This window comes from Ambystoma mexicanum, chromosome 6p (assembly GCF_040938575.1).
Source record: "Ambystoma mexicanum isolate Mex_15411 chromosome 6p, UKY_AmexF1_1, whole genome shotgun sequence".
Taxonomy (NCBI): Eukaryota; Metazoa; Chordata; class Amphibia; order Caudata; family Ambystomatidae; genus Ambystoma; species Ambystoma mexicanum.
The window spans coordinates 859,684,555-859,708,017 of NC_090935.1; the positions used below are offsets into that span (position 1 = coordinate 859,684,555).

At 44.1% G+C, this 23,463-nt stretch overlaps 1 protein-coding gene across 1 annotated transcript in view; it reads right to left on the bottom strand.

Annotated features, from left to right (window-relative positions):
* The window catches only part of FBXL17 (F-box and leucine rich repeat protein 17), a 2,179,700-nt gene that overhangs the window by 1,468,561 nt on the left and 687,676 nt on the right, over window positions 1-23,463 (bottom strand). Inside the window, exon 5 of the mRNA XM_069625476.1 lies at window positions 178-285. Coding sequence (XP_069481577.1) covers window positions 178-285 — 108 coding nt within the window. The remainder of the gene's footprint in view (window positions 1-177; window positions 286-23,463) is intronic.

Genomic DNA, 23,463 nt, shown 5'->3' on the forward strand with positions numbered 1-23,463 from the left:
CCAACAGTTCGGAATGAAACCCTGGACCCCAGGTTCAAAGTTCAGCAACATAGTCAAGTGTTCACATTCAAAAAACCAAACACTTCTCAATTATTTAAACTAGTTCTGTGTCAGTGGTTGCTTTGAGTCAAGGTGATCCAAGAAAGTGGCATAAAAAAGAAATGCAACAGTCCTTACTTTGGTGAGGTGAATCACTCCATCAGATGTAACCGAACATCCCATAAAGCCAACATACTGCAGCTCAGGACAGTGCTCAGCAAACGCTTTCACTGAATGATCCGTCACCTATATGAAAAAGAAAATAAATGAGTTGAAGCAGGTACTCTGGAGCGCTCGGTCTAACCAAGCAATCCAATGTGTTGTTCAGTGGGACGTAGACAGTATTTGAGCAACTGGCGACATTACGATTGAAACAAACTTGGAGCATGCGCCTGCTAGCATTAGTTAGGGGTGTGGCGTTCACCTATATTATCCCCTTGATTGTCTCGCTCCTTTGGCAAGCACAGGAAAAAAAAAGGGATGTCCTGGGTTTGCTTAATAGAAATATTTTCCAAATTGATGTCTTGGATAAGACATCATGGGCCTGATTGTTTGCTAATTTAAGTCTATTATTGTTTTAAGCTTTAACACAAATGCGGGTCGTTAATTCATTTTTTTTTTTTAGATAACATTTTATTAATTTTGAAAAACACATAATACATATTCATTTAACTATTACTTAACAGTCAAATCCACTTGTTATTTCATCACCATCCTTTAACACCATTCCACTTTACATTGTTCAATATGATGAGTCAAGGTATATTTAGTATGCATTTTCGCATTTCTGCCCGATCTTTTGTTCGCCTTCCCGGGGCAGCCTCTAGCCATATATAAATTTGCTGCTCCATTACCACACATGTTTACATCCGTTACCCGTTGCACAAAGAGCGGGGTGTCCCCTGATCCCCACAGCTTAGCTATATTGTGTTTGATCAAGAACAAGCCTCTCAGAACGTGTATTATCTTCCTCCTCCTGAATACCCAACAGCAACATTTTAGGGTGCATTGGTACTTCCTGTCCTAGGACTACAGTTAAATTATCACAGTACTGACACCAGTATCTTTGAATCTGGGGGCATTCCCATAGGACATGAAAGAACGTATCCTCCCCCTGTTGAGAGCGAAGGCAGTTGGGGCTGGTGGCACGATTCCATTGGTACACTGCAACTGCAATAATACACACTGTGTAGGATTTTAAGCTGCATCAATCGGAGTCTCGAAGAGATTGCAGTCTCCCGCGGGTACATCAGCGCCACCAGCCAGTCCTCTGCCTATATCGTCCCAACACCTATTTCCCATTTCTGTTTGAGGTTAGATAGTTCAGGTGTTGCAAAGGAGGTTATAACATTATACAACGTGGCATTAATTTTAGTAGGCATGCGTTCCGAAACAATATTCCTCTCCAGTGGTATACACTCTGGCATATCTAAGAGTGTAGGGGGATGTGCATGTATTGCATGAGCGAGCTGAAGGTATCGATAATGTTTGACAGGGAGACCAGACCTATTAGTTATTCAAAAGGAGTCAACTTGCTTCTATAATTATGTCCCCAAATGTTACAATTACAGCCGACACCCATCCCGGCCATATCGGTAGCTTATTTATTTCAGGTAGGTTACTATTCTACCACAATGTTTCTAACGGGTGTCACCTTTTTGTCCCAGCCGATGTACTGATGGGCTTCTCGCCATATTAATGTAGTGTGGGTTGTAATCGTCTGGGAGGGGGTCGATGGGGGGCTTTTTTAGGGTCTGATAGAGGCTCATGAGTGGGGACATGTCCTGTAGCACACCAATATCTGCCCGGATAGGAGGCAGGATCCTATTCCCATGTAGGATGTCGTTAACCACCGCCATCTGACTCACAAAGTAGTTTCATTGTAGATGTGGTAACCCAATTTCACCCTCTCAGATGGATCGTTCCAGTGTCTAATGCGTACCGTGGATGTCCTCCACCCCATAGCAAACTTCTGAGAAGACCATCTTGTTAAACTCCAAATCTGATATTCGGAGCAGGGCGTTCTGAAGGATATACAGAAAGCACGGTAACGCCAGCATTTTAAAGAGGGCAGCTCATCCAAGTAGGGTCAATGGGAGCAGTACTCAGTGTCAGACATCTTTAATAAATCTTCCTGTGATCGGGTGTAAGTTTTGGGGTATGTACTCCAAAAGGTCAGTTGTGACTTGGATCCGCAAATAGCATAAGTGTTCAAGTTCTATGTGGTATGGACAATGCTGGGGGATTGCCTGGGCTGCCCCTTTAACTGAGAAAAAAAAATTGATTTATTGCAATTTGCCTCTAGCCCACTCAATATCCCATACTGTTCAAGTATTCTCGTGACCACTGGACAGGAGCGGATTGGGTCGCCTAAATATATGAAGAGGTCATCAGCGTATCAATGAGACCTTGTCATCTGCGCCCTGGGGTCAGTGAAATCCCCTCCATGGGTTTGTGTGGTGCAGTAGAATGGATCGGGGTTCAATGATTATCGTGAAGAGCAGTGGGGACAAAGAACATCCCTTCCCTGCTAAGTCCCCCTCCACAATTTGAAGGTTCGAGAAGGCCATCCATTAACCCTAACTTCCACCACTGGAGATTCATATAAGAGTTAGACCCACTCCATAAAGGATTCCTCAAATCCTATTTGTTGCATGATCTCCCAGAGGCTCTCCCAGGAGACAGAGTCAAATGCCTTCTCAAAGTCAACCGCTAGCAGTGCAAGAGATTCTTGGAGGGCCAGAGCTCTCTGCAGCATTAAGTGTAACCCGTGGATATTCATACGAGTAGATCTTTGTGGCATAAACCCACACTGGTCTGGATGGAGCAGTGAAGAGATTAGCGGATGTAGTCTGTTCGCCACCTTTTTGCTTCGCTGTTGATCAGTGAGATCGGTCTGTATGAGCTGCATAGCTCTGGGGGTTTCTCTTGTTTTGGGATGACAACTATGCTGGCCTTGCATAGATCCAGGGATAGGATCTCTTGTTCCCTACAAAAGAGAAACATTTTAAGTAGAAGCGCAGCCATTTTGTTCTCCCCCAATTTTTTCCATGTCTCAATTGGGAAACCATTGGGACCCAGTGCTTTCCCTGACTGCAACTGAGAAATGGCTGCTGCGATTTCAGATTTGTGTGATGCCGTCTAGTACATTAGTATTAGGTGATTAAACCAGGGATCTATATAGTGTTTTGTAGTAGTCCGCAAAGCTCTGATCAATGTCACGATCTGATTGTAGTAGTTCGAGCGGTACAGTTTTAATTTCCGTGACTTGCCGGTGACGTGCATCCTCTTCGTTTCAGCCAGGCCAGTATTTTGCCAGCTTTATCCCTGGTCTCATACAGACGTGTGCCCATCTCTGAGTGCGCCCATTTGGCATTATCTAAGGCAACATTTTGGAGACGTTCTTTGGCTGTTAAAAGGGATTGGTGTGTGTCAGGTGATCCTGTAGTTATGTGTTCAGTCTCTTGTTTCATTACTTCTTGTTCCGCCACCACCACATTTTGTTGTTGTGCTTTTTTATGAGCTGAAGTCCAGGAGAGTAGCTCCTCACGGAGAACTGGTTTATATGCTTCCCACAGCATCGCTGGACTGTCCATCATACCCTTCTTAATTTCAAAGTAGGTGGATGTTTTATCACAAATATGACTGATTAATTCTAGGAAGCCCAGATAGTAACTATTTAATTGCCATGACAGGGGAGGGGTCAGTCTATTTGTCTTTAGCTCCATTACCAGAGGCGAGTGGTCAGATGTTCCTCGAGGAAGCAGAGTCGCACTGATCACCCTATGCGTACCCATTGTTGGGAGAAAAAATAAATAGTCCAGCCTTAAGAGAGAGGCATGGACTCGAGAGTGATAGGAATGCCCTTGTTCCGCAGGATGCAGATCTCCCCGCACATCACTCAGATTTAGTGCCAAAGCGAAGGCAGCCAGTTTGGTACTCGCCTTGGGGTTTCTGACCCCCTGGAGAAGCCTGCATACATCGATGTGTGATAGTTAGAGTGTCGGAAGAGGTTGCACGTCGTGCAAGTGCATTTCAGTAAGGAGAGCAACATCGGGGGGAGTGTCTGTTAAGGAACTGTGTGACCAGACCCCTTTTGATTCCCAGTGCCTAGACAGTTAACATTCCATGTGAGGAATTTCAGGGATTTTACAATATCTCTAGTCATTGCTATTTCGACCACTCAAAGTGTATTTATGTATCTGGCGGCATGGGGCGAGTACCTCATATACGTGCCTCATGGTGTGGGTGAGTAAATGCCTAGTTAGATCTGACCGGTGGATTTGAAAACAAAAACAACAAGAGTCATCAAACGCCCTCTCTATACTTCATCCCAACTTGAAGCATCTGTCGGCCAAACATTACTGATAGGCAAAAACAGTCTGTCATCAACACTCAAACAAAACCATACAAGTTGCGCTGCCGTTCGTAACAACCAGGCGAGTTCAGCAGCACAAGCAGTCACGTGTCTGCGGTGGGTGCGCCAGGCCGCACAGCATTAACTCAGGTCGTGGCTATTGTTGTTGCACCCTTATTGCAGTGTTCTGAAGCGTGCCACTCAGCAGATGCACATTGGCAGCATTATCATCCCCGTCTATCTGGCTCTGTCCGTTAGTCGTTGTCCATAGGTGGCAGTATTTCACGTTCCTGGTCATGTGCTGGCTGGTCTGGTGGAGGCCGTTCGGTCTGGGCCTTGGGTCTGTTATTCTTGTTTCTCGTATCTGGCCTCCAGTCTCCCTCGAGATGTTGTTCCGCCCATCTCCACGTGTCCTTGGGATCCATGAAATGCCCTGTTCTGCCTTTGTGATGTATCTTGAGTTGCGCCGGAAACAACCGACCATATTTAACATTCAGGGATTGCAAACGTTTCTCTAGTTGGTCAAAGGATTGTCTAGCACGTTGCACTTCTCAGGTGTAATCAGGGAAAAGGCAATCAGGGAACCTTTGTATGTTATTGATCCTTTGGTGCGAGCCATCCGGAGCAGTGCGTCATGGTACCTGTAATTCAATAATCTGGCAATCACTGTACGCGGCGGTGCACCCGGGGTAGGTCTTCCGGTCGGCATATGGTGAGCCCGCTCAATAGAGAAAGAAATTGTAGAACGTTTAGGTGCAAATATATCTGTCAGTCATTGTTCCCGAAATAGTTCCATATTCAGTCCCTCAGTCATCTCAGGCAGTCCCAGGATATGGACATTATTGCGCTGTGATCTACCCTCTCCTTCATCCACCCTTTCTTCCATTGTTTTCAGGCACGCCATCACTCTTGACATTTGTTGTTCCATATTGCAGAGTTCATCTTCGGTCCCGGAAATACGATTTTCAGCTTCCCCTGTACGAGACGTTAGTTTTTGAAGGTCATCGTGTAGAAGAGAGACGTCAGCACTAATCCCATCCATTTTCTTTTCCAAAGAAGCACGCAAGTTATCGATGGCATTCATTACGTCCTTCAAAGAGATGGTGTCTTCCATTTCTGCCACGCCATCTGATTGCACCTGCCCAGCGGGGGCAACTGTTGCAGATGTCGCATTTTGCTCCATTTTGCTTTGGGTGAACGCTTTTTTAAGCTGATCTTTGACCATGATGAGGTGCTCTTAGAATTGGGCAGTCGCTTGGTTCCTTTTAGGCAAGGTCAAGGTGCAAGTATTTGTGGAGAGAGTACAGTTCTGGTTGTAGGCACTGTTTTATACAAATGTAGTAGGTGTGTGACAGAGTCTACGCTGGACTGATCCCGCTCTGGATCTGCAACCACCCTGGAAATCTCAGTGTGCGTCTTTAAGCCACCCAGGGGCCCCAAGCAGGGAGGGGTCACATTCAAGTGTGCCCCCGAGTGACACCTTAGCAGTGGGCTTGTCCAACTGTAGATTCCACAAGCTCCTTCAGTCGCACCCTTGCAACACTAAGTCAATCTGGTGTCTGTTCAACTCTTAAAAATCATAGGGTCAGGGGGTGCAAGGACAGGGGGTTAGGGATCTCAGTACCAATTTTTCCCAACCTCCAAGGTGTACGTAGCGTGCCCAATATGTCCGGTCTCAGCGCAGGTTGTTCTGCTTGCAGAAGTACACCAGCGATTCAGGCGGATCATCAGAAATCCCACCACTTCTTCCCTGGGTAGCGCCCCCCCCACCAGCCCTTCAGATGTGGGTTTCCTTTACTTCGATCTCTTTCCTCCCACAGGAGGTTCTCTTGTGCCCCCAATTTATGTGAATATTGGGAAGTCTCTTGGCTGTATCAACCTTGCCGTGTGCTGTGTAACTCTGACAGGAGACGTTTCTTCACTCACTAGTGCAGCGGTGATGAATCTGGGTCGCGTCTACAAAACAGGTCTGGACATCACCTATGGGTCCGTCCGGTGGTTCTGGAACCTGCCCGATTCTGTGCCATGCAGTGAGAGTGCAGGACAGTGGGGGAGAAAGGCAGGTGCAGTCCCGTGTGCCTCAGTGAGGGAATATCTGCCTGACTGCCGTCAACACAACTACAGACAGTGCTATGGTTCTAAGACAGTTGGGCGGTCCGGGAGTGGGCACATATCTCGCGTTCCTTGGCAGTGAACACCTCAGCAGTGCTTATTTGCCTTTGCCGATTAAATATGGCAGTTGTTCACATCTTTTTGCAATGCCTCAGTGGCATTAGTTTGTGAGGTGCATTCACACCAATATGGCGCTGCCGCTGTGAGTGGGGCTCATTGTATAGACTCACTGGTCGCACGGTTTGAAGTCCATGCTTCGTTGCTATTCTTGGGTTATGGTCTTTCTTTTCCCACCATCGGGTCTGGTCTCCACTCCTTTGTAGCTTGATCCCTCCACTCCTTTGTAGCTTGATCCCGCGGCAGTGCCACTCGGGAGAGCTCAGAGTCCTGCAGGCGCTTAGAGGGTGGAGAAAGTGTCACAGAACCACAACTGCATCCATGTCTCAAATTGCTTATATTGTCCGGTGTGGAGGGGCCAAGCCTGTATTTATTTTACTCTGGTTGAAGTAGAGGGATCTTACATCTGGTGGGATTATATACTCCTTGGTCTGCACAGCCAGCGCTGCAATCGGATGACACTGTGCCAGCATCAGTGTTGAATCCACCAGTCTCCTGCGAGCTCGCCCCAATGCCCACGGCCACCTCTAGACCGCGACGTGTCCATGACGGCTCACTGTAGCCCGGGCAGGTCAGAGCACACCTCTTAACACAGTTCGCAGTGTTAGCTATCTACGTTTTGTGTTTTACGAGTACATTGGCTTTCTTCCCAGAGAGCGCCTGCCATGGACTATGATGTTTATACAAGGAGACTGCTCAAGGCCAGGATATTAGAAAAACACTACTGTACTTCATCGCAAAACGGAAAAGCAAATCCCTGCGGCTTGCATTTCACCAAATGTGAATGTGTTCTTATCGCACTGTGTAAAATGAAGGCCATATTAAGCATGGCTAATATGGACAAACATAGGAAATACATGTTAGATCTTTATGGAATGTAGTCGTAGGAGATAATGTATTTTCCACATCCATATATGCGGACATGGGAGTTGTGACTGGGAGTTCTGCTTGGGAATGGGAGTCCTTGTCACCAAGATGGGAGTCATTCCAAGCGAGATTCCGCTTGCCCAGAGCCCTGGGGAGGGTTTTGCGTAGCAGGCTCACCAAACTAGCCTCAGAGGGGGTGGCTCGCCCTGGGGAGATGGGACAATATGCCAAGATTCATCACAGATCCTACAGTAATTTGACATATTGATGCATGTTGTTCCCGTTTCAGAAAGTCTTATGTTTGCACAAAGTTGCGCTGTAACTCATATTAAAAAAAAACTTACATTCTTCATTCATTACACCAGGAATTACCGCATCAAGCCTATCTGTCCAAAGGGCACTTTATATTGCCTTCTCAGCAGGGAAGTATCAGAATCTGAAATCTCATTTGATTAATGTAATGATGTGACTGTGGGTTCTTTTTGTGCATATTTGGATTGTCTTCTCTCATGGTGAGGTCTGCCCCACATGGTATACTATATACCAGGTAGGAGAACCAGTGTAGCTAGAGTCATGTTCTTTGAGCAACAGCGTGAATGTCAATTAAGTGACACTAACGAGAGTTGATAATACCTAGCCAGAATTACAAGACATGATCTTGCACACTGTTCTGATTTTTTCCAAAGATTCAGAGGCATGTGATTATTTAACAAGGCAGACTCCTCGTTACATCAACTGAAAGTGTACGTCAACCTGTAGATATTAAATGTTCATACTCATTAATTCCATAAAATCAGGGCAGTGAGGCTGTAGAACAAGTATGCCTTAATGAAAAGAAAATTTCAACAAGAAATGATTATAGGTCACACAGTTACAGATCATTTGCAACAATCATTTTACATGCGACCAACAGTATAATAGCCAAACCTCAAACTGAACCGCATTGGCCCATTGCATGTCCGTGCATTCATGTGTATACTTGAGAAAGATAATCTCTTGAAAATCTTTTTGGGAAACAGTTCATTATAAATCGGGAATCTGTACATTGATGATTTTCTTTGGGCTCTGGCAAAGTCCAGAATAGGTTATGCAAACTTTTTGACATCTCAATGACATTGAAGATGTGATTTAGTTTGCAGAGGGGAACATTGATGATAATCCTTTCAGTAGCTATCAACATTGTAAGGAAACAAATGGGAACAATTTATACTTTATTATTGGTCTTTGCACCTGCAACATTATAATTACTTCAAATCAGTCCCTTACATTAAGTAAAATGTCATACAAGTAGCAATGAAAACCTGGCTACTGAAATTCCAAATAATAAAACATTTTTGAAGGAACACAAAGTAAGATTGTTGACTGCAGACAGGAATAACTGTTCAGTAAGAACAAAGTTGGTGCTAAATCTGTTATCATTGTGGCAAATCCTTAGATGCTGTCACATCTCCCCGATGGGAGCCCCTTCTCATGAGGCCAGGGAGGTGAGGCCGCTACCTAATAGTCCCTCTGGTGGCAGTAATCAGCAGGAGGATCTCATGGGGAGAGACTCCCCCTCTAGTTACAAGGACGAACATCCAAGGGAAACGCGGTATAATACCCCTCACCCTATACACCTCCCCACTTTGTAAACCCCAGTTATCTACCTTACCAACCCATGTATCTATGTAAGCTCATAGACTTGACTTCCACTGAGAGGAGGAAGAAGAGACTACCCAAGGGAGAGTGATGAAAGAGGTGCTGGGACGATTAGGAGGAACAGAGGAATAAAGTTCGAAGGGCCAAAGAGATTGAATAGGGACTTAAAAACAAAATTCCGACCAGCTGATATAAAAAATAGACAAGGGACTACATGAAGAAAGCCAGCCAACCAGCATGAGACACAGTCCTGCACAGGAAGTTCATCAAGAGGACGCTAAGGAAGTTTCAAGCAACCCTCTCCCCAAGTCCAGATGCTGTACAGGGAATCATTGGTCCAGTGGCATGGAGCGAGTCAAGTGCAGAGTTGTAAGGATGAGGCGTAACTGAAGTGGGTGGACCGAATGGCCCCAAAGCAACGCTGTGACCGCCAGCTATCAACTGCAGCAGAGCTGCGCAGGAGTGCAATGAATGGAAAGGGACAGCGCAAATCAAGACCTGCAGACCTGTGAAAAACCGACAAAGAGCTCCCGAGAACTAGGTAACTGGAGTACGAGAAAGTCTGTTTGGGGACCGGGTATGACGGTGTTAGTGAAAGATGCGAGAGAGTGCCTAGAAAATCATCTTCCTCAGCACAGTGGCTGGTCGCATCGCACTACTGAAGCACAGAGTAAGAAAAAGTATATTGAACAGAGATGGGTCCTTTTGACACAGGACGGTGAACTCCTTAAGTAACAAGTACATTTTGAATGGTCCTTTAGTGTTTTAGTTGAGGTAGGGAATCCCCTCTTAGAGCAAGGGAGAGGTAGGTTTTCTCTTTATTTTCTGGTATAATAAAAGTCTATGCCAACAACCATACCACCTGGGTGACTGTCTCCTCCTTCTGCACCCTTGCATCATCTATAAATGTACAGCTATTAAAAAAGTATTTTGGACAAATGACAAATATTTCAGTGAAAATCTAAAAGATCTGCTAATTGCAACATCACTCAATGAAATATCTTCAGTCTCATCTGCGATTGGCTAAAAAAGGTTTTTGTCCATGCCCCGAGCTATGGAAACTGAAAGATTACAAAAGGAATGTTATATTTCATCCATGTACAGGAGGAGAAAGGTATTTAAAGGATTTTGCTATATGTGATTCCTGCATGGTTATCTACAGTATATGCTGCCCATGTGGCATATAGTATGTGGTTTTATCTAATTCAGGCAAGTTCCCAATTTTTTGATTTTTTTTATGGGTCATCAGTACTCGGAGGGAACTAATATCATAAAGGAAAGAAACAAAAGTGAGACCGATTACCCCTCTTTACGCTCCTAAACCTTTAGAACACTGTATATTAACACATGTGGTAAACATAACCCATGTTCCACATAAAGAATGTGGGGAAGTACACACTAAACTTCTGTAAAAAGCACGTTTGGCAGATTTGCGATTTACTGTGAGGAGCCACACTGGCGAGTCAAGGATGGTTCAATCCCACTTCAATTAGGGTACTTTTAGATTTAGGTTTCTGGTCCAACTTAGGTAGCTGTTGCCAGATTCAGAAGATGTTCAGTTGCTTTCAAGTACATGCCTGGGAAGGGATTATCGAATTGTAGAAATTACCCGTAGTTTATAATAATTGGTGGTATGTATACATCAGGGGCTTCAAGAAATTGTTAGTCCTCGCACAGGTTGTAGTGACCAGGGCACGACAGGCGCACGTAGACGTCTTCTATCGCTGCTGGTGTATTATAAATTACGGGGCAATTTCTACAATTCGATAATCGCTTCCCAGGCACGTACTTGAAAGCAACTGAAAATTGCAACCATCCTGTGGCTCCTTACAGATAAATCGCAAATCTGTCAAACGTGACTCTCTTCTGACGGACTCATTGTGACAATTGTGTCCATTACCACCCTCTTACGAACATCTACCAGGGGTAAAAAGAATTACTGTGTAACTGAAGAAATCAGCGTCCTGAAAATGGGCCTTACTTTTTTGAGCTAATGACATTAGGGATAGTGTCTAAAATATTTAAGTAGGCCGAAACATGTCGACAATCCAAGATACCCATAGAAAATAATTTAGGGGTCTCATTTTTCTTTGTAATTGTTAAATTCAGTTGTTGTATTGTTTTTTTGCAACTCACCTGTAATACTGTCAAATTCACGCCCCTGCGTTTCTTTAGTGTTGTGCACTGTTTTTGGTCTTTTTAGTATGAGATATGATATGATATATGATATATGATATGATATATGATATGATATGGCATTTGTAACGCGCCTATACACAGGTGTTTCAAGGCGCGACGAGGCAGGGAGGGGAGGAACAAGGGGAGACAGACAACGATCCTACTAGGCCAGGTGTCATTCAGATCGCGCAAGTGCAGGGGTGGGGGAAGGGGAAAAGTGCAAGGGGAGGGGAGGGGGGAAGTGCAGTACAAGGTAAGTGGCGTAAAGTAATAAATAAATGGGGCCAGCTGGTGGCAAGTGCAAGGTAAGTGCAGAACAAGTGCTGGAAAAAGGGGGGGGCTGTAGGGATACAGAGACAGTCCCGCAGTGCAGAGGGGTTCCAGGGCATCAGTGCAAGTGGAGAGTGGCTGGGCCCAGGACCGAGGCCGTTAAGAGTGGTCCAGTTGCAGCAATCAGTGCAGTTTCAGTGAAGAATATTAGCTGTTCAGCAGGGGAGAGGAGAGAGAAAGCAGAAGCAAAGAGGAAGGTTTTGAGGTGCTTCCGGAACCGGAGATGGTTTTCCTTAAGTTTCAGGGAGGCAGGAAGGCTGTTCCAGAGGGAGGCCCCTGCCGCGGAGAGAGATCTACCCCCAGCTCGTTGCTTCGAGAAGCGGCTGACCCTGAGGGAGTTGGAGGCGGATGAGCGAAGGGCTCGGGAAGGAAGATATTTGGGAAGAGAGAGTTGAAGGTATTTAGGACCAAGGCCCCAGAAGGCCTTGTGGACAATGCAGAGGGTTTTGAACTTTATCCTCGCAGCCACTGGGAGCCAGTGTAGAGATTTCAGTCCTGGAGAGATACGGTCCCTGGGCTTGAGGCCAAGGACAAGTCTCGCAGTTCTGTTCTGGATGAGTTGCAGAGGGCGGAGAGTGGAGGCAGGCAGATTAAGATAGAGGCTGTTACAGTAATCCAGCTTCGAGAGAACCAGGGCTCGGGAGACAGTGAGCTTCTGGGGGAAGGAGAGGAAGGGAAGAATTCCTCTGAGGAGGTGCAGCTGGTAGTGTGACTTCTTAGCGACGTCAGAAATATGAGGAGAGAAGGAGAGTGTGGAGTCGAAGATGACCCCAAGGTTTTTTGCATTGCAGGTAGGAGCAGGGAGGGGGCCAAGGGAGGCAGGCCAGAGAGCTACAGGGAAGGAGGGAGTGGGTGTACCGATGAGTAGAATCTCAGTCTTACTGGCATTCATGACCAAAAATTGTTATCAAATTGTGTTTCTTGATGATGTTCAAGAAGTGTGTTTTATACAATAGAATGAGAATCCAATAAAATGATGCTTTTTACAGAAGTTTAGTGTTTACATCCCCATATTCCTTATGTGGAACATGGGTTATGTTTACAACGTGTGTTAATATACAGTGTTCTAATGGTTTAGAGGGCGTAAAGAGGGGTAATCAGTCTCACTTTTGTTTCTATCCTTAATGATATTAGTTCCCTCCAAGTACTGATCACCCATAAAAAAATTGGGAACTTACCTGAATTAGGTAAAACCAAAACCACATAAGATATGCCACATGGGCAGCATATTACAAAGCCATAGTAGTGGCCGTGTAGTTCTGGTTAAAGTTGCTGTTTCCATAGGAAGAGCACTTTTTGGACGGTTTATAACTCCGCTCCCCCTGGACGAATCCTCACCAAACTTTGCAAAAAAAGTATATGGGCTACTCTGAATTGTTTTGCAAAGTTTGGTGAGGATTCGTCTGGGGGCGGGGGAGTTATAAAGGGGGGTCCCAAAACGTCTTTTTTTCCCCATGGACTGAATGGGGGAAAAAACTTTGCCCACAGCTACAGGCCAAACCGCTGGATGGATTTTCACCAAATTTGCGGCAGGGGTCAGGGCTTGGTCCAGAAAGCGTGCTTTTGTAAATTTGGTGACAATCCATACTTTTCTTTAAAATGACCAAAAAGTAGGTCTTAAAAAATTAGTGATATCTATGTCCGCTCCGCGGTCACACTTCCCTGTTCGCTGCGCGGACAAGAAACCGATTGGTTAAGGGGCTGGCGTCATGACCGCAGACACGCAACGTCTCTGCCGATTGACTGCAGCGAGCTGTGTTGTGCGTCAGATTGTTTGGATGCGCCCGACATCTTGGATCTGCCGATAGCGGAGCGACAACCAGCACAAACATGCTACATTTATAAAAGGTTCAGACAGTAAGACATGGGTGATCAATGCATTTGTTCAGGTGGTCGGTCTTTATGATGTATTTTCTATGGCCACTTTGTACGCACAGAAAATGAGGGGTCCAATAACGGTAGTATTTCAGTCCATGCATGCAAAGGCAACTAACTGTTGTAAGGACACGCGTGGTGTTAGCGACCATTGAAATTGACAACATGCCGTAATTGCTTTACTTTTCCTATGGGGATGGTATTCATTAGTACGCCACCATGGGTGTGACATGCTACGGTGGTTGTGGCCAGGGCCTACAGTCTTGGATGCATGGCCGTCGGCCGGAGGCCTTACTTCCAAGATTGTAGGTCCTGGCCACAACCACCGCAGCAGGTCACACCTATGAATACACTCGTAGTATCGCGTATCTATTTCCTGGTTGTGGGGGAGTGTGTACACTCTTGAAGAACAAAGTTATAAGCACTGGACATCCAAGCCACTGCACATCTATCCCATGTAATATCTATGGACATACAGCTACGACTGCAGCCTCTCGACAGAAGCACTGAAGGATACCACACCTATAGAAAAACCACAACTACCACACATCACTGAGGTGGTTGTGGGGAGACCTGAAATTCTTGGGTGCATGGCCTTTGGCCATGCACCCAACAACAAAGTTTTTTTAAAAAAAATATATTTTATTGTTTTTTTTAACACTACAACAATTATCATCATTATTGCACCATTTGAAAATCCAACAAATCCCTCCCCCTCCCCCCCCATTGTCCCCCAAAGGTTTCCAAGACCCCACTAGTTCTTTATCGATCCATCACTTCTGGAGGCCCTCCTGGGCTGGCGGTGCCGTCTGATGCAGAATCTATTTCAGCTGGATGAAGTAATGACACAGTGAGCACCCATTGTTGTAGGTCCTCACTGATTTCCAGTCTCTGTTCTCTTTGTGCGTTTTCCCATGCACCCGTTTCTGCGGAGGTCCTCCCACCATGATGTTTCGCTGGGGGCCTTGGGAGATTTCCACCCCATGGCAATGCGTCTCTTGGCTAACAACAAAGTTATAACCTCTTCACTTACAAGCCAACATGGGTTTTATCTAGTGTGGTGGTTGTGGCCAAGATGTATACTTTTGGGTGCATGGTTGCAGGCTGTATGCCATACACCCAAGCATGTAGACACTGCGCACAACCACTGCAGCTTATCAAATTTATACTTCACACCCACACAATTGATTATGTATCTGGCAGGTGTGGCCAGCTCCCAGAGTTTTGGGTACAAATTCAGTACATGCTACATTTACAATGTTTCCTTCTATGGGTGTGCTACTGATTTTTACGCAACCATGGGTGTAATATGCTGCAGTGATTGTGGCCAGGGCCTACAGTCTGGGGTGCATGGCCGTAGGTCATACTTACAAGACTGTAGGCCCTGGTCACAGCCACTGCAGCATGTCACAGCAATGGATATACCTGTAGTATTCATTAGTGATCAGATGGTTGTGGGGAGTGTGTACAGTCTAGGCTGCATGGCCGAAGGCAATGCACCCAAGAAGAAACTACTAAGCACTGGAGTTATAAGCCACTTCACATCCACATATTGAAATGTATGGACATACACCTAAGATTTTAGGCCCTGCCCACAATCACTGCAGCATTTCACAGCTACAGAGACAGCCCTAGTATTGAACATCACTCAGGTGGCTGTGGGGAGGTTCTGCAGTCATGCGTGCATGGACGTAGGCCATGCACCCTGTTCAGGAGGAGAGGAATTCACTGACGGGCCCATAGGTCAGCGCTCAACCTCTAGAACTTGTAAGACAAGATAGCTGCACCATGTGAGGACAGGGGGTGCAGGATTCACTTACTACAACATGACTCAATAATGAGGACTCAGTAAGTTTCCTAGGCATGAGCCGCTCTTTGTCGAGTTTAGATTCCGCTCCTTCTCTTGCCTTGGCTGGGTTATGAAACTTGGCCCGTCAGGCCTCTGGCAGCCTGGGTACATTTCTGCTTTTACAAAATGGAGTCACACTTGCACAATATGCCTTATTGAGGTAGATATATATAGTTGGCGCTTGCCGCTCTAATCTTCTACTAAGCATTGCAATCAGTATTGTTTCTTTTGCCTCTTGCGTTCCAAGCCTATTTACACACGTTTGACAGGTTGGTTGCTTCCATCTTGTCTCGTAGCAACGTTTCCTCACGTTTTAACATCGTCTCTTCTCTGTGTCCATTACATTTATTTTCGTAGTTCCTTGCACTGGCGTGCTATCTTTGATAGCCACTTTTGTTCATTCACGAGTCTGTTCAGGCACTTGTGTCATTTCCACTGGCCTTCCATTAGGGCTCTTTGGGTCTCTTCATGGACCGTCTGTAGGTACTCTTCGTTTCGTATGAGCGGCTGGTACAGCTGTCTGATAGGGTACCGTGCTGCCCAGGGTTGTCTGGTTATGGACGCTTCAACAGGTATGGATCTTCTGATGTATACTGGGCAGAGTCCCAGTGCAGATCTTTGTTGGTTCATTTGCTCCTCATACGTCACATACCTTGGTGAGTACGCTCCTGGTAACTCGAAATGAGGGGATGGGGTGCAGGCCATGTCTGGGACCTCCAACAGCACAGTTATATGTAGTGTACTTACAAGGCACAATGGGTGTGATATGGTGTGGTAGTCCATCACTCAGGAGGCTGTGGGGAGGGGCTGCAGTTATGGGTGCGTGGCCGAAGGCCATGCCCCCAAAAGCACATTTGTACGTAGTGTTGTTATATGCCCCAATGGATGTCATATGGTGTGGTAGTAGTGGCCAGGATGTAGAGTATTTGAACAAAGTAATACGCAATGCAGTTGTAAGTACCTATGGATTTTATATACTGTATACCCATTCATTGATAAATCTATGGCCTCACACTCACGTCTGTAGCCTGTGGCTACAAACTACTGCAGCATATCACAGCTATAGGTACATTTGTACTATGCAACATCATTAAGATGGTTGTGGGGAGGGCGTAGCATTTTGGGAGCATGGCCGAAGGCTATGCTCCCAAAACCAACTTTATACGTAGTGAAATTACAAGGCACAATGGTTCCAATATGCTGTGGTGTTTCTGCCCTTGTCCCAGAGTGTTGACTCTGCACCGTAGACTGAAATCATAAGCAGTGGGGTTATAAGTGAATGTGGGTGTGGTGTAATGCGGTAGTTGTGTACACGTCCTAGTGTCTTGGCTGCATGGATGCAGACGATGGTCCCAAAAGTTAACTTAAAAGTAGTTAATTTACAAGGACCATGGTTTTGATATGCAGCGATTGTTGTGGGTAGGAACTATACTCTTTGTACCTTGGTCGTAAGGCGTAGGTGGTAGGTTACACAACCAAGATGCAAGGGCCAGCCTACAGCAGCATATTGCTACCATAGATTTGACGTGTAGGTTCGCTTGTGTACAAAATGACTTCTAATATACTTACACCTTACTTTAGTCAGAATCCATATATGTTTAAAATGCTTTTAGTACTTGGCAGAAGTATCCTTTGTTAATTCTGTGATAAAAGAAAAATGTATATTAGTTTTTGTATTGTATGAAAACTTACTACATTGCATAATAGACAGTTAACTTTTTTTTTTCCCTCATATTTAGTTTAAAAACCAGTGTACTGTGCATTCCGCTCAGTTTCTGTGTTTGCTTTTCTAATCCTTGGGTCTTGGGAAAAAAATTCTTGTCGGATTAAAAAAAAAACTTTATTTGCTATGGTACTAACTACTTCCTGGTTTCCTTTGAGTGCTTCCTTCTTCTTTCTGATTAATGTTATGTTTGTTGCCTTGCTACCGATTTTTAACAGTTATATACCTGTAGGCGTATTCTAAATGTGCATTTGTTCTTACAGATCTGTGATATTCATTTATTTGTGTCATTGTTATATCCTCTTGGGCAGTTAGTTATTAGTGGTATTGATTTATTTGTTTGGTTGTTGAAAAATCTTGGAGCAGTTAGATACCTGTTGGCATATTCTAACTGTTTATAGTTTTCTAATTGAAGTTTTGTTAATGTTTAAGTACAGATTAGTTATTAAATTTTGGTTTTAAGAAGACTAAATAAGCATTTGTAAGATTTGCTGGTAATCTCTGCTTTAGAGTAATGGTACTATCATTACATTCAAACCATCCACATTTCTTTTTTATATATGCAGTGTAGTGACCTGCATTGGTTGTGGCTCCTGTGTGGTAGATTATACCTATTGTTGTGAAGGTTTCCTTACCAAGTGATACTTGACCATGTGTGAATCCAGTCAGCTTGCAGCTGTTTTTGGTACCATCTGCATTATAACGTAGATGCATAAGTATTATGTAGGCACTATGTGATTGTATCAGTAAAGTGGAGCGATTGTCTGAATTGCAAATAGTACATAATCTGCCATGGTTTGCATCCTGTACAAGTTGCTGAAATGGAATAGATTCACAATTAGGTATGTAAACATACACAAATCGCTCATTTGGGATTTGTTCCTGTATCGCATTGCTACAGAGAGTACATGTATGTTTCCACATGTACAAAATCTGGAAGATTTCATTTACAGCTATGCTTTTGATTTCCAATACTAGTAGTAAGTACATTAGAAATTCTAGTGGATCTTCTTGTGAGTTTATAGTGAATCTCACCATTCTAGCTAGTGGTCCAATTCTTGCCTTATTCCTTGCACACTGTAAGTGTTGTCAGGATTGTTTGTTGCGTTTCTATGAAGCACTAACATTTGCAAACACAATTGGTATGTACTGTGCAAGTAAAGATTGTTAACAATTGGTGGCAATTGAAAAAGAATATTCATTGCTACATTTGCATAGCAACTTACCCCAGTTTCATTTGCAAATTTGAATGGACCAGCTAGTTCTGCATCCAAGTGCATTTTTTGGAGTTTCTGTTCCTTCTTTGAAGACGTACCTGGTTCACATTCCCTAATAGGTTCTTCTTTGTTTGTGGTAATTGATGAAGCTTTAGCTTCTTTTGTTTTCTTTGAGGGATTTGCTGTTCGATTCTGTTGCATTTCTGTTTAATTTAGTTTTCTTTTACCACGTTTTACTTTATCTGGAACAGGATATTGTTTCAGATGGGGGGGGGTGTACAGTGAACGCAGTCTATTGTATTCTACAATGCAAGGAATATCAGCTTTGACTTTACTTGAATCAAAGTTCATTAGCAATATACCGTCAAGTGTACGTAAGCGTGTTAATGCTACATAGCTCATGCCTTCTTTAAAGACTATTTCCTATATCTATCAATGCTCTGTCTAGGGTAAGACCTTGGGATTTATGAATGGTAACTGCATATGCAAGAGTTAGACAAAATTGTTCTCTACGTACATACATGTATTTGAAGAGAAGGAATCGAGCAAATGAGCGCCTTATCCTTTTCACTTCTGAAAGTTTATCAAAGTGAATATTGACAAACTGAATATTGCTATCACGTGGGTATGATTGAAAGCCAACAACTGTACCCAGTGCTCCATTAACTAGCCCTTGCTCGACGTCAAGGTTACGTTTAAGCATTACTCTACAATTTAAGGATAATTTTAATATTTTTCCCAACCCAGCTGTGTTGGAGATTGAATTTTCTAAACTACTTAGTCTTGTGGCTTGCTCACACACATGGGTACTGCCATACCATGTATGTCTAGTTTGTCTGTAGCCCCAATTTCCATTATTGGTTGCATTTCTTTCTTTAACATTGTTTCATTGAATTTGAAACAGCTTGCAAGAGTTGGCATTAAGGCCATACAATTGACATTTGTGTGCGCTAATTGTTCCATAACATCCGTTGCACATGCAATATCGCCATAAAGTGCATGAATGTGCCGGGTTTTTTTTTTTCAATACTACTTGTGCTTCTTGCGATAGTACACCAACTCTAATACTTTAAGATGTTGGCATAAGTGGGATCTGCAGATTGCTGCATGTTCTCTGTTAATTCTCTGTATTGGAAATGTTGCCAAAGTTTGACATTTCCTATGCTGCCAACTGTTTTACGGCACAGTTTGTGGCCTAAGGTTTCAAAAATGGGTTCACCTTTCACTGGTGTCAATTGTAGAAGATCTCCGAAAACGATAATGTGCTTCCCTGCAAAGTTCTTTGTTGTTATTTTTAAGTACTTCCTGCAATCTGAGGTGAATCAAAGCCAACATTAGGTTGGAGACCATGCTCACTTCATCTATTAGTAGTATTTTCATTTGATTCAATACTCTGCGTACTTCCATTGCAGCTTCTGCAGAAAGTTTGTAATAGTCCAATTTATTTTGATGCTCTACTGGAAGCAGTGGTAATCGGTGTAAAGTGACACCGCCTATGTTGTAGGCAGCTAAACCTGTGGGGGCCGTTACAACAGCTGACAGTTTGTTGTTTGTCATTTGTTGAAGAAACTTGCTGATTTTGATCAAGAATGTTTTTCCTGATCCAGCTTCACCACTCACGTACAGCAGTATAGATTTGTAATTTTGGCAGTTACATTCTTTATTTTCGTGTTGTACACCATGCACAATTTTTTTTGTTACGTCTTCAAAAATGGTGCGCTGATCTTTAAGTTTTGATTGTTGTACAGTTAAGTCTTCTGTATCTTCTTGATAATGATACATGGTGCTTTCTACTTCTGCCATAGCTACTTCTGCCTCATTTGCTATTAGTGGTTGTCCTAGTGGTTCTTGACTTCCTGTTACAGAAGGTTGACTACTGTCGGAAGAGTCCTTATCTAGTTGGGCCTGAAGTAGTTCTTCCTGTTGCTGCTCATTGTGTAACATTGTTTTGTACTGCTTAAAGTTCACATCAGTGATAGTTTAGTTTAGTTATTTATAATGTGCACCAGACCCAGAGGCATCAGGGCGCAGAAGATAAGGATATGTTCAGCTTGGTTACAGGGTACATGGGTACATGGAATGCAGGACGAAATATACAATGTCACATCAGTATATACAATGTAAATTACACCATCACATGAGATTACAGTGAAATTGCGTGGGAGTATGAAGTGCAGGACGAAATATACAATGGTACATCGGTATATACCGTGTAAATAACATGGTTAGGTAGCATAGATTTAGAGTGAGCGCAGTACATCAGGAAACGAGTCCAAGTGGACTAGCACATAGTAGGCGAATCCGCAAACAGAGGATAGGTGTGGGTGAAGAGCGTCAAGAGGATGTTAGTCTGATTATTTATCATTTTCCTTTAGCCAGTTGGTCAGATTCTGTCTGAATTTGGAGAAGGGCTGGGGATCTCAAATACCAGGAGGTAGGGAGTTCCATAATTGCACAGCCTTAACTGGGAAACTGTGTCCTCCAATAGTAGAGAGTCTGAATCGTGGTACTTGGAGGCAGTTAGAATTGGCTGTTCTCGTCAGTCTGGCCGATGTTTTTTTACAGATTCTGTCTGTAAGGTAAAGCGGTGCATTATTATTAAGGCATTTGTGGGTAAGGGAGGCAATCTTAAGTTTGATTTAATCAAAGGTGGATAGCCATTTGTGTTCTCTTCTTGTAGAGGAAATATGCTCATTTCTATTGATCTTGAGTGCTGCTCTCAGGGTATTGTTCTTGAGGACCTGTATTTTATGGATAGTCTGTTTATTCGCTCCAATGTAGAGCGCGTTACAATAATCCAGTTTGGAAAGTATGAGGGCTCTGGCGAGCGTGAGGCAGCTGTCAGTGGAGAGGAATTGTTTACTGGCTCTGATGAGATTGCATGTGTATGCGGTGGCAGAGGCTAGGGAATTGACTTGTTTAGAGAAGTTCAGGGTGGCGTCTAGGTAAAAGCCTAGGGTATTCACTTCCTTTGCTACTTTTATGTTATTGCCATCAATGGTAAAGTTGACATAATCTGGGCTAAGTTTGGATATGTGGGTCGGGGTACCTAAGATAATAAGCTCAGTTTTGTCGTCGTTCAGGCATAGTCCATGGATGGCCATACATGCCTGAACGATACTGTAAATACAATTCACCAACGCCAGATCCACGGCGTAATCTCCTGAAAGCAGAAGGAGGATTTGGGTATCGTCTGCATAGTTAGTGTAGGCGATACCCAAATGGTCTATTTTCGTCGAAGAGGGGCTAAGTGAATACATTGTAGAGTGTAGGTGACAGACAGGATCCCTTTGTTAGTTATAGGGATAGGGTCTGCTGAGGCCGAAGGAGAGAAGACTCTCATGCTCCGGTTGCTCAGAAAAGACTCGATCCAAGTTATGGCCTCCTTAGAGAAGTGAGCTGCGGAATCTAGGTGGCTGCATAAGACTTTGCGGTCGACCAAGTCGAATGCAGCCGAGAGGTCTAGAAGGAGGAGTAAGGCTACTTGGCCTTTGTCACTAAACTCATCTATTTGGGCCTTCAGATCAATTAAGGCTGTCTCTGTGCCATATTGAGGGCAGAATCCGGATTGACGAGATCCTAGTAGGAGGTTAGATTCCAAGAAGTTCTGTATTTGAATATAGGCCACTTTATCTAAACTTTTTAGAAGAAATGGCACAGTCGTGGTGGGCCTGAAGTTCGTGGGAATGGCAGGGTCAAGGGTTTGCTTTTTCAGTAATGGCAGTACCCAGGATTCTTTCAGGTTGTTCGGGACAGTACCGGTAGTGAATGAGGAGTTGATAAGTTTATTTATGAAGGGCGAGAGCGGCATCCTTAATAAGTTGTGCCGGACATTGGTCACCTTTGCAATTGGACAGTTTAAGTCCCAGTATGACCTTCTCCACCTCAGTGGTCGATACTTTAAAGAAGCTAAAACGTGTTTCTTGTTTGTAATGTGGCAGGGGAGCTATGCTCAGAGTTTGAGTTGCTAGAGAAGCTTTCTAATGGGCAATTTTGGTTTGTAAATTGGCGAATTTGTTAGTTAAGGCGTGTTGGATACTGGAACGCCACTTTTTGTCTTTGATGCAGTTTTCGTGTGGTACAATGGGTGTTTCCAGTTCTTTCAGAATACTGAACAGTTCTTCGACACTAGATTTGGATTGGGATATTCTGTTATTAAAAGTCTTCTGTTTGGCTAAGAAGATGTATTTCTTATATTGGGTTGAGACCTTGGTAAGGTTTAGTTTGTTTTCTGCTGATGGGTAGAGTCTCCAAGCAGTTTCAAGCTTTCTTTTAAGTAGTCTAAGGTTTTTTAGGTGTGGGGTGAACCAAGAGTTAAGGTGTTTTTTAGGTTTACTATTCCTTAGTTTAAGCGGTGCGATATTGTCAAGGGCTGAGTTCATGGCTTCGTTGTACCGTTCGACTAGAGAATTCGGGTCCATATTGTCCGGTACAGAATTAAGTTTAGGTATTATATGGGGCAGCAGTTTTTCAACTGTCATGAGTTTTTTGTTCCTCGTAAGTGAAGGAGGGACAGGCGAGGACTGGGCCGTGGCTAGGTTAGTGGCCAATGTGAATACTAGGAAGTGGTGGTCTGTCCAGATCTGAGGAGCAATATTGGACAAGGCCGTGGAAATATCTTCCGAGAAGGTTCCAATGGGACCTGGTGGCCTATAGATAAGAAAGATATTTAGTGTTTGTGAATTGGCCGTGGCGATTTTGACCGTGAGGCATTCACAGGCTTTCATAGTAGGTGTTGTCACAATTCTCATGTCTAAGTTGGTCTTGGCTATGATTGCTATTCCTCCACCTCGAAAGATATGTTTATCTGCTCGCAGGATAGTATAGTTATCGGGGACTGCCAGCGATAGGGCACGGCCTGCCGCGTCATGTAACCAGGATTCTGAGATTGCCAAGAAGTCCAGGTTGTCTGTTAATATAATGTCAGATATTTCAGTTGTATGGGCAGCTAGAGACCTAGCATTTATGAGAGCTCCTTTGAGGTTTGGTAGGTGGCTTTCTAATGAGGGGGTGGTGCTAGGACAATCTTTGGTCGTCCGTTTAGTACGGTTCAGTGTGGGTCTTTTGTGATTGGTAGGGCTAGGATTGGGCCCTACAGTTACTTTCTGGAGTAGGCACTTTTTTAGGTGGTTTAATTGTTAAATTTCTTTAGCAGGTAACT